The sequence below is a fragment of the Myotis daubentonii genome, chromosome 16 (assembly GCF_963259705.1).
Source record: "Myotis daubentonii chromosome 16, mMyoDau2.1, whole genome shotgun sequence".
NCBI lineage: Eukaryota > Metazoa > Chordata > Mammalia > Chiroptera > Vespertilionidae > Myotis > Myotis daubentonii.
The window spans coordinates 56,302,091-56,312,304 of NC_081855.1; the positions used below are offsets into that span (position 1 = coordinate 56,302,091).

At 67.6% G+C, this 10,214-nt stretch overlaps 1 protein-coding gene across 2 annotated transcripts; it reads right to left on the minus strand.

Annotated features, from left to right (window-relative positions):
• Positions 1-3,053: 3,053 nt before the first annotated feature.
• On the minus strand, positions 3,054-9,154 carry CBX4 (chromobox 4). 2 transcript variants are annotated; one of them, XM_059671439.1, is made up of 5 exons: positions 8,942-9,154; positions 8,753-8,796; positions 7,541-7,606; positions 5,447-5,513; positions 3,054-5,229 (listed from the first exon to the last, which is right to left on the minus strand). In XM_059671439.1, exons 1-5 carry the CDS (start codon positions 9,008-9,010, stop codon positions 3,817-3,819), a joined length of 1,659 nt encoding a protein of 552 aa, XP_059527422.1. In that variant the 5' UTR covers positions 9,011-9,154; the 3' UTR covers positions 3,054-3,816. The 2 variants fall into 2 exon arrangements, with proteins under 2 accessions (XP_059527422.1, XP_059527423.1); XM_059671440.1 differs by lacking the exon at positions 7,541-7,606.
• Between the last annotated feature and the right edge of the window lie 1,060 nt (positions 9,155-10,214).

The following is a 10,214-nucleotide window of genomic DNA, read 5'->3' on the forward strand; positions in this document are numbered from 1 at the left end:
TGGCGGCGAGAGGCGGCCCTGGAGACCAGGCCACCGGAACTGCCTGCTGCCCTGGCGATGCCCGCTGACCTGGGGCAGGTGCTCCAGCCCCCACGCTCACATTTCCATCTGGGGGGGGGCACCCCGAAGCCCCCGGAGGGGCGGGCGGCCACACCAGCTGCTCTTAGTCACGCAAAGGCAGAGCCGAGTGCCCGGGGCGGGCGGTCCTGAACTTCGGCGGCAGGAAGCGTCCGCTTCTGTCGGAGCGGAACCACCTTCGGCCCCGTTTTCTCCCGGGTCTGCACCTTCTCAGACAAGCAGCGAGCCGCATGGACCCACGGGAGGTACATGGGCTCGTCCTGCCGGCCTCCTGTCTCCGTGTCATCCTCAGAGACTCAGAGGACAAGGCCCAGGTCAATCCATGCACAGGGTGCCCATGGTGGGGTGCTCAAGGGGGGTGCCCATGGCGGGGTGCCCATGGGGGGGTGCTCATGGGGGGTGCGCATGGGGGGATGCCCATGGGAGGTGCCCATGGTGGGGGTGCCCGCTGGGTGTTCTGGGGGGGGGGGGCAGGCGCTGGCAGTCAGTGTAGAGTCCCCACCTCATGTCTGTCCCCACCCCATGTCACCCTGAGGCCCGGAGCCAGGAGTCATTCGAAGGCCTTGGGATCTGACGGGGAAGTTTCATGTTCTTTGGTAACAAGAAATAAACAAGTGAACAGCCCGTGGGTGTAGTCAGGGCTCCCTCCTGGCGGGCGGTTCTCGGTCCTCGCGGAAGAGGAGGCGGATCCCTGGGCAGGGGCAGGGCTGTGGGGAGGAGAGTGGGCACTGCAGCCACGTCTGCTCTGCCCTCCTGGTACGTTCTAGAAGTTGCTGATCGGGTGGGCAGGGGTGGGGAGGTGCCTGGATTCAGGAGCCCACGATGAGCTCATGGACGGAGGGACCGGTCTGGTCTTCCCTGACTCCTGTGTGCAGGTCTCGTCATAGGCGCGGCCCAGCTTAAATCATAGTCACCGTTCAGTGCCACCGTTCAGAGCCAGGCCACACCCCCAGCGTCATGAGGATAGCTGCACGTGCAGGCCAGGCCTGTTGGTGTAGTCCTCGAACCTTCTCCCCTCCTGGGCTGCACCCCCTCTCCTGCTGGCTGCACCCCCTCTCCTGCTGGCTGCACCCTCTCCCCTGCTGGCTGTACCCCCTCTCCTGCTAGGCTGCACCTTCTCCCCAGTTTGGTTCTGGCACCCGCACAGAGCTGGGCAGCAGCCACACCCGGGATGAGCTGTCTGCCACCAGAACCCCCGACTCTGCCACCAGGGAGCCTAGGGGTCTGATGGGACCAGGTGCTCAATGGCACCAGCATGTCCGTGGAGCTCAGCAAATGGCACCCTTGGACCCCCTTGGGGCCGGCACCAGGCTGGGCCTCCTGAGCTCCTGGTGGCCTGCCATTTCCCGCTGCCCCTGGCCAAGGCTCCAGGCTCCTCCTGGCCCTGCCCTCACTGAAGACCCCCCAGCAGGTCCCCCACCAGCCGGGGTTTCCAGGCCTCGGGCAGCTGCAGGCCCAGGCCTCCCAGTGGTAGAGAACCCCATTCCCTTCCTGCTGGTGGCAGTGCCAGCCCCGCTTCCCCTTCCCCAGCTCAGCCTGGCAGAGGCCGCCCACTGGCCTGAGGGGCACCCCAGGGGACAGGGCTCATTCCCAAGCCACCCGCTGTGCAACCTGAGCCAGGGGCTCCCTCTCCCACCCCCCACGTCTTCCTTCTCCCCAGGAAAACAGGGAGACCGAGTCCCGCCTGGCATGTGCCTTTGTGTGCCAGCGAAGAGCAGGCCCAATGCTGGTGCGTGGGCAGCCTGCCAGGAGTGTCAGGATGGCCCTCCCTCGGCTCCCAGGGTGGCAAAGGGCATTCATACACGGAGGGGAGGGGGAGGGGCGTGTTTAACTTGCCAGGGGCCGGGGTGGGGGGGGGAGGAGGGACAATTCACAAAAGCCGGGCCAGAAACTCTCAACGGTTTTTTTTCTTAGAACTTTCCTTCCCTCCCTCCCTCCCCTCCCCCGCGGGCTCCCCTCCCCCACCCGGTCGCTGGTGGCCTGCAGCCAACACTGGCCACACTGTCCGCATTCAGGCCTCCCGGCCTCCAGCTCTCCCCCCGCCCCCATTCGGAGTCACGGTGACCTCTTCCGCCCTGGCGCCCGCTCGGTGGGTCCCAGGAGGGCAGCCGGGGCTGTGCCCCCACCCTCCCAGGGAGACTGCTGAGTCCGCAGAAAGCTGCCTCCGCCCGGCATTCCGGGTGCGGCTTCAGGCCGGGGAGCTGCACCTCAGAGTCCAGCCCACTCCCCTCGTCCCCTCTGGGCCCTTAACCCCTTACCACCCGGGGCCAGCAAGTGCCCAGCCCTGCCATCCGAAGCCAGACGGGTGAGCTGGGCTAAGGAAGCGGGGTGAGCAGGCCTGGCTCCCTCCCGGCTTCTCCTCCCCATCCCCATCCACCTCCCAGGAAGCCCCCTCCGGCCCAGGGGGAGCGCCTCCGGCTGGCCTGGCGCTTCCGGAGTGAGCCTGGCAGAGAAAGAGCCTCCCGGCTTTCAGGGTGGGGCGGTGCCAGCGAGGGACGCAGGAGAGGGCGCAGGAGAGGGCGGAACCTGCCCGACCAGGCAAGGATGACTAGGGAGGAGCACGGGCCCCACCGGGGGCCAGCGCCTGGGTGTGTTGCGCCCCGAGGGTGGGGGGGCGAAGATCAGCAGGTGCCTGGCTGGTAGGACTCTGGGTGGGGGCCAGCCCCGCCGGGTCTCTGCTGGGCTCCCTCACCCCACTACGCAGCTCCCTGGGCCCAGGCAGGAGCACCCACAGGAATTCCCCTCTCCTGCAGCCTCTCCACCGACTTCCCTTCAGGGGCACCAGGTCACTCCTCTGGCTGCCGGCGCCTCTGCCCTGGAAACCAGGCCACTTGGCTTCGCTGGGGTTTCACGCAAGATGAGCCGGGTTACCTCCCTGACACCCGAGGAGGGGGTGGGGTGGGGAGGGGGTCCAGGGCCTCCCGGGCTCCCCACGTCCTCCCGCTGGCTGCGCTAATTCTCCGACAGCGAAAAGGCACCTTCAACATCTCCATTTAATATGTACATTCAAGCAGGTAATGATCGGAAGCTTAAAGTTTAGACAGTTCTAGTAGCAGCAGTTTAGTCTAGAGCGCTCGCTTAGCCTTTTAACAAACTTTTTTTCTTTTTTTCCTTTTGCACATAGAAACAACACACCCATGTGTACGGTATCAAAAAATATATACCAAGGTCACTGGTATTGCAGTTCCTGGGAGGGGCGGACATGAACGCAACCGAAATACTGACCGCGCGGGCAGAGGGCCGACAGAAGCGGGTCTGTGTGAGAGAGAATATACCATGATCTAGAGGAACTCCATAAATCTAGGCTTTTATATTTCAATATATAAATACCTACAAATAAATATAGATATATCAGCCCGACGGGGTGGCCGGGCCTTCGGAGCTCAAACAATACATTTCCATAATAACACCACGTACAAACGGGAGTGGAGTCTGCACTGACACGTTAGCGGGTTAAAATATAATACTATGCCTCCCAGGCGGCCGGCTTCCGGCGGTCCGGGTCCGCGGGGAGGGGGCCAGACCCGCAGGCTCCCCGCGCTCGGCGCCAGTTCCCACGGAGGCCGCCGGGCGCCCCAGTCCCAGCCAGGACCCCGCAGCTGGATACAGGGGGCGCGTTACTGCGGCTTCGGGCGTCCCTGGAGCTAGGGGCCGGCCCGGCTCCCCTGGAAGTGGAGAGAGGAGTCGCCGCCCCCAGGCGCCGAGCCGAGGCAGCCGCGGGCGGGACTGCCCCTCCCGCTACACCGTCACATACTCCTTGAAAGTGACGGTGAGGCAGTTCGCGGTGACGTCGGTGATAATTATATTCCCGAAGAAGGGCTTGAACTCGCTCAGCGGCTCCTCCGGCTCGTCCTGGGTCTCGGCAGGGGGCTTCTCCGCCGCCGCCGCCCCCGGCGCAGCCGTCACCGCCGCAGCCGCGGGCGCCTCGGGCTTCACTCGGAGGCCGCCAGGCAGCGCCCCGGTCTCGCCGCGCGTCTTGACGCAGCGCAAGTCTATGGGCTCGTCCAGGTCCGAGTCCAGCAGGATGACCTCGGGCTGCGGGAGCGCGGCTGGGGGCACGTCGGCGGGGCGCTCGGCAGCCGGGCTTCCCCCCAGGCAGGTGGGGGTGCTGATACTGCGCGCCGTCAGCCGCTTCTTGCAGGGCTCGCGCTCCCCGTGGGTCTCGGAGAGGCAGCGCTTGCGCGCGTGGGAGAGGTTGAGGCCCACCGCGTGGTGGTGGTGGTGGTGATGGTGGTGGTGGTGGTGGTGGGAGGGCGCGTGCGCGCTCCGGGCCGAGTCCCAGGCCAGCAGGTCGGGCTTGGTGGTGAGCTGCAGCGGCTGCTCGCCGAAGGCCTCCTTGGTTGGGGAGAGCTTGCGGGACCCGGAGTCCTGCGGCTGCGGCTCGCCGGGGCCCAGGGCCTCCTCCTCCCTCCTCTTAAAGGGAGCCTGCGCCTTCTTCTCCTCCGCCGCCCCTGCCGCCTTTTTGAAAGTCCTGTCCGATGGGGGGTGGCGGTCCTCGGAGGCGCGCTTCTTGTGGCTGGGGGCGCGCGCCTCGCCCTCCGCCGCCTCCCCCGACTTGATCTTCACCGCCTGCATGCCGTTCTCCATGTACTTGCTCATCACGATCACGATGCGCCCGTTCTTGTTCTTGTTCTTGACGATCTTCATCTTGCCCCCGATCCCGTTGCCCGTCACCGCCTCCTTGGGGGCGGGCGTCATGCCGTTGGGGGGCGCCTTCTCAGAGCCCTTGCCCGGAGCCCCGGCAGCGCCGGCCAGAGGCTTCACGGCTCCCAGGTAGCCCTTGGCCCCCGCCCCGTGGGCCCACTTGTCTGGCGCGTGGTTCTTGGCACCCAGGTCCGGGCAGGTGGGGCTGGGCGCCTCCTTGTGGCCGCCCTGGTACTGCAGGTCGTACATCTTGGGGTCCGGCTGGTAGGGGTGGTGCTTTTTGCTGTTGAGCTGGTAGTAGTACTTGCTGCTCTTGCCGGGCGGCGGGGGCTTGCCCGCCCGCTCCTTGCTGTGCGGCTGGTACTGGTGATGCTTCTTGCTGTTGAGCTCGTACTGGTGCCCCTGGCCCTTGCCCTGGGCGCCCAGGTCCAGCTTGGCGCTGCGGTTGTCCGTGGAGGAGTCCTGGAGTCCGCTCAGCACATTGGAGCGCCTGGCAAAGGTAGGCACCTGGGGGACGGGGCGGGCGGGGGGCGAGGTGAGCGGAGGGCTAAGACCAGCTTCCGGCATCAGGAGCATCCCAGCCCCCACCCAGAGGGCGTGAAAGGTCAGGCAGGCCGGGAGAGAATGGGGTGCTCAGGAAGAGCCACCCCCCCCCCCCCCCCCCGTCCCAGGCCTGGAAGCAGCTCAGGTGACAACTTAAAGGGAAAGACAAGGGCGTTCTCACCTGCACCACCAGCGGCTTGGGCTTCGGGCCTCTCTTGCGATATCCCATCAGCTGCTCCTGCCGCTCCCTGAGGGCGGGACAGAGGGCGGCGCTGTGAGCCTCGGTCACCTCCCTCCAACCTGCGGGCGTCCACCCTCCCCAGAGCAGCAGGGCCGCCAGGGCCCAGAGGGATCAGAGCTCCAGGCAAAAGGTCGCCCCTGCAGCCAGCTGGGCGCCAGCCTGGTCCCAGAGCCCCGCTTTCCACTCGCAGGGACCCTCACCTGCCCAAGGGGGCCTCCGCCTGAGAGGCTCCCCCCTCCGAGGTCCCCACCTGAACTGCAGCCCCACAGCCCTGCCTCCGGCTGGAGAGGTGCCAGTGCCGCCCTCAGCCTTAGGCCGGCGGCGCTGCGCAGAGCGGAGTGGGCACGGGGTCCAGGGATGCGAACGAGGCCCCAAAGGAGGAGTTTGAGGACCACGTCCCCCTGCAGAGGCGCGGGGCGCTGCCGACCTCATTAGGGTTCAGGTGACGAGCGCGGCCAGCGGCGGCGGGAGGGCCGGTGACCTGCAGGCCGGGCGCTAACCCGCTGGAGGGGCCGCGACCTCATCTACAGGCGGCAAATGAGCCAATTCGGGGCCGGGGCGGAGGCCGGGCCGCCAGGTTCCCAGCCACCCGGTGAACCCGCTCCGGGCGGCGGGGCGGGGGCGGGGCGGGACAAGGACACAAGCCCCGCCCCTCGCCGAGCCCGGCCCCCTCGATTTCCAAACGGATCAAGTCCACGCACAATGGCGGGTCAAAAGAGTTGCCTGGCTTCCGCCCGCGGCGTGGCCTAGGGTGACCCGAGGCCGCGGGCCGGGCTTTTCCAGCTCTGCCCCGTCCTCGGTGGGAGAAGGCGGCGCCTCTCCAGCCTCGGCCCAAGTAGGAGCTTATTTCCGGGCCAGAAACCTGTTCTCCCCCGACCCTGGACAGCCTCCGCGGGTGGGCGCACCCCGGGGAGATCCGCCGAGCCCGGGAGCCCCCGCCAGCCTGACTCCGAAGTTGCATGACATTGCAACAGCCCGTCCTTTAATTCTCCGGGGACCCATTACGCAACATGGCATCAGCCGCTGACATGGTTACAGGGCGCCGAGCTCCCAGGTGGAGCCGGGCGATCCCTGCTCTGCGCTCCCTGCGTCGCGGGAGGGCAAGTTCCCCGCCGGTGGCTCTCTCCGAGGGTCTAGAAGACTGGGTTTATGTTTTAGCGCCAAACCCACCACAGGAAATAATGCAAAATAAAAAAGAGGGAAGGGGGATGGAAGGCAGCGGAGTGGCGGCGCTCCCGGGCCCCTGCCGCTCCTCCCTCCTCGCCAGCCCTCCCCCCTTCGGTCCTCCCCGAAACGGAGAACCGCAGCCACCGGCCGGGATTCCAGCTGCAGCAGCTGCGGCGTGACAGGCATCTGTGTGCGCGGGGATGAGCCCGCGTCCTCCACCACCCCTCCGCCGCCAGGCAGCACCGCACCCCACACCCTCTGGGCCAGGCTCACCCACCAAGGAGCCCAGCTCGGCGCATGAGCACCCACTTCCAGCCAGAACCTGCCCCTGCCCCCAGCCCCAGCCCCCGGGGCTGAGGGTGGGGCCTGAAGGTCTCGTCAACTTTCCTCCGGCCCCCAACAGGTTAAGTTCTGCTCGGTGACGTCCGGGCGGCTTCGCAGTGCCAGCGCCCTCCGAGCTGCCCCACGACGGGCCGGCCCAGGCAGCCCCGTGGCTGCAGCAGAGCAACACCTAGGTCCTGGGGGCGGGGCTCCGAGGTGGGGCCAGGAGGGGGGCCCTCGGGGGACCAGGCGCGGCTCCGAGTTCTCGGGGCAGCCGTAGGGCCACCCGCACTCGCCCTTCCCGCAGTTCCCCCAAAACACAAGCCTCGCCTTCTCTGGCCCTGCCCCGCCCCCACCTCCAGGCTGCAGCAACCGCCAAGGACGGTGGTTTGAGCAGCCGAGGCCGCAGCCGAGCCTTCGGACCCGCCTGGGGGAGGGGGGCTCCCGCGGGCCCCTCCCGGCCCTGCCCCCCCCTCCATGCTGCGTGGCCCGCTCTCCGGTTCCCACACCTGGCCAGCCGCGGCGGGTGGCTGCCGGGCCGCTCACCTGTTCTGGAAGGCAATCAGCAGCCGGGGGTCCAGGATGTTCTCCTCGGGCTCCCACGTGTTATATCTTGCAAGGGAAACGGGAGGGGACATGGCGTAAAGAAAAAAAAAAAAAAAAGAGCCAGCGCCGCGGCCTCCAGGTGGGAATGACATAAGGCCCTGCTCTGTCTTCATGCGCCCAAAGCTGCTTAGCTGTGGATGTGGGCTGGAGCGTGGATTTCTGCAGGCCTGACGCGGCCCCTGAATACTCTCCCCCCACCCCCAAGTCAAAATAAACACGCAGGGGCAGGAAGGGGAGGGGTGAGGAAAATGAAACTAGCCGTTTATTGAGCAGTTGTCAAGAATTTTAAGCATGTTACTGCGACATGTTCCAAAGCCACTCTGCTCACCAGGAACCCTGCGTGCAAAGCAGCCCAAATGCCAAGTCGCCGTCCCCTGCTGCCTCCCCAGCCCCGGCCCCGCGAGGACTTCGGGCGTTTGACCCCTAATTCTATCACCGACCGCCCAGCGGCCCCCCACACCCCCTCGGGGCCCTGGAGCCCGCTGTCACGGGCAAGCACCCCCCCAAATACTCAGCAACACAAAAATCTGCCTCTGAGCGTGAGTGTGTGTGTGTGTGTGTGTGTGTGTGTGTGTGTGCGTGCCTGCGCGTCAGGCTCCATCCGGTGCCTTCGCATTTTAAATTAAAAAAAGAATTCGCCACCGAAAGCTCTGCAGCGGCAGCGCCCAGCATTTGCTGCCTTCCCCCCTCTCCCTGCACCACCAGGAGGGAGGAGGCACACAATTGCATTTTCGTCGCTTTTTAATTTTTTTTTTTTTTTTTTTTTTTTTTGGTTTTGCAATATGGAGCCGTTCGGTGGAGGGAAAGGGGAAAGGAGCCATTTTCTGCTGCACATCAGCCAGTGCCTGCGCCCGCCCTCCCTCCGCCGGCCTCCCCGGCTCGGCCCGCGCCTCTCCTGCTCCGGCTCCTTTTAGCGCATAAATTAGTGATGGCATTTCCCGGAGCGCGGAGCACAACACAGGGCGCCGGGCTCGGGCTCGGCGGCTCGGCTTCCCCAGTGCCTGCCACCGACTTCCCCACCCCCTCCTCCCTCCCCCCACCTCCACCCCGCCTCCCGCCGCTCCCCCCACCACCCCACCAGCCCGCCGGGTCCCGAGCCCGGGAGCCCCGCGCCGCGGCACCCGGCTCCCCCGCCCCTCTGCCGCTACTTACTTGGGGGACCAGCCTCTCCATTTCACCAGATACTCCACTCTGCCCTGCGGGGGGAAGAGACACACTCCCTCAGCTTCCGCGGGATCCCCGGCCCCGGCCCGCAGCCTCCCCACCCCCTCCCCGCCTCCTCGCGGGCTGCTCCGGCCGCCGCTCCCCCGCCGCCTCGCCGCCGCCCCCGCGCCGCCCTACCTTGCGGATCCGCTTCTTCTCGATGCTCTCCACCGCGAAGACGTGCTCGCCAACAGCTGGCAGCTCCATGGCCGAGCCGGAGCGCGCCGGGGCGCGGGTGGCCGGCGCCGCTGCAGACACTGCTGGCTCCCGCCGGCGCCCCGCGGCCGCCCCGGCGCAGGCGCCCCCGCTGCCTGCGCCGCCGCCGCCGCCGCTCGCCCCGCACCGCCCCGCCGCCCGCCGCTGCCCGCGCCCGCTGGCCCCCGGCTCCGCTCGCTCAGACACTGAGCCCGGGCCGCGGCGGCACAAGAACTCATGCAAATCCGGCGTCAGCGGGCGGGGCCTCGCGGCCGAGCACGGCGTCAGGGGGCGGGCCGCGGCCGGGATTGGCGCAGCCGGGCCTACCGGAGCCCGGGTCCCGGCGCCAAGGGGGAGGAGGCGGCCGCGGGAGGAGGGCGCCCGGGGGTGGGAGGGAGGGAGCCTCCAGCCCGGGCGAAGGAGGCTGCAGGGAGGGAGCGGGACGGGGCGGGAGAGGTGTGCCGGCCGAGGGCGCAGTGGGGTGGGGAGCGTGACAGGGCCCGGGCGGTCTCCGCGCGACCCCCGCCTTCTGCCCGGCGCCGTGCCACCCCCTCACCTCTGGTTCTCAGTGTGCGGCGCCCGGGGACCTCTGCGGGGGACCACCAAGGCGTCCCTCACCGTTCCCAGTGGCATGGACTTGCGTCATGTGCCAACACCGGGGAGCCGCCGGCAGGGGGCAGAATCGGGCGGGGGCAGCTGGGGAGGGCCCCCCGCGTGCCTCGACACCCCGCCCCGCGAAGCTTTGAGCGTTTAGGTTGGCGAAGAAGAGGAGAGAAAGGGCCCAGAGGAGAGAGGATCGCGTGCCAAGGCTCGCTGGGGAGAGCGTGGAGAAGGGACGAGGAGGGGTGCGGGGGGCAGCCAGCCGGGGCCCTGGTGCGCAAGAACCTTCCCGAAGGGGCTGAGTCCATCGCACCGGTGGTGATCGGCTTCCTATTTACCTGAGGCCTTTCCTTGGCGTAGGGACAGGATGTCTACCTCCCAACAGCATCGCCCGCCCTGCCCCCAGCAGGACCAGAGGCGGGAGGATGGAGAGGGGGCGCAGTGACGTCCAGGGGCGCTGGAGGGGGCGAGGAAGGGAGGACTTGGTGGGGTCCCAGGGAGAGGCATTGAGAGAGGGAGCGAGAGCGGTGAGAAGAGGCTGAGTCTGGACAGGGGCAGATGGGGCCGCGCGAAAGGGAGGGGAATGGAACGGACCCAGAGCCAAGCCTTCGTCGGG

What these genes read in the sequence shown, in the direction of transcription:
- CBX4 (XM_059671439.1), bottom strand. Translation starts at nt 9,010, where the DNA reads ATGGAGCTGCCAGCTGTTGGCGAGCACGTCTTCGCGGTGGAGAGCATC. An exon ending in TGGAGAGGCTGGTCCCCCAA is followed by an intron (nt 7,607 to 8,752) that starts GTAAGTAGCGGC and finishes TTCCCTTGCAAG; the next exon opens with ATATAACACGTGGGAGCCCG. An exon ending in CTGATTGCCTTCCAGAACAG is followed by an intron (nt 5,514 to 7,540) that starts GTGAGCGGCCCG and finishes TCCCGCCCTCAG; the next exon opens with GGAGCGGCAGGAGCAGCTGA.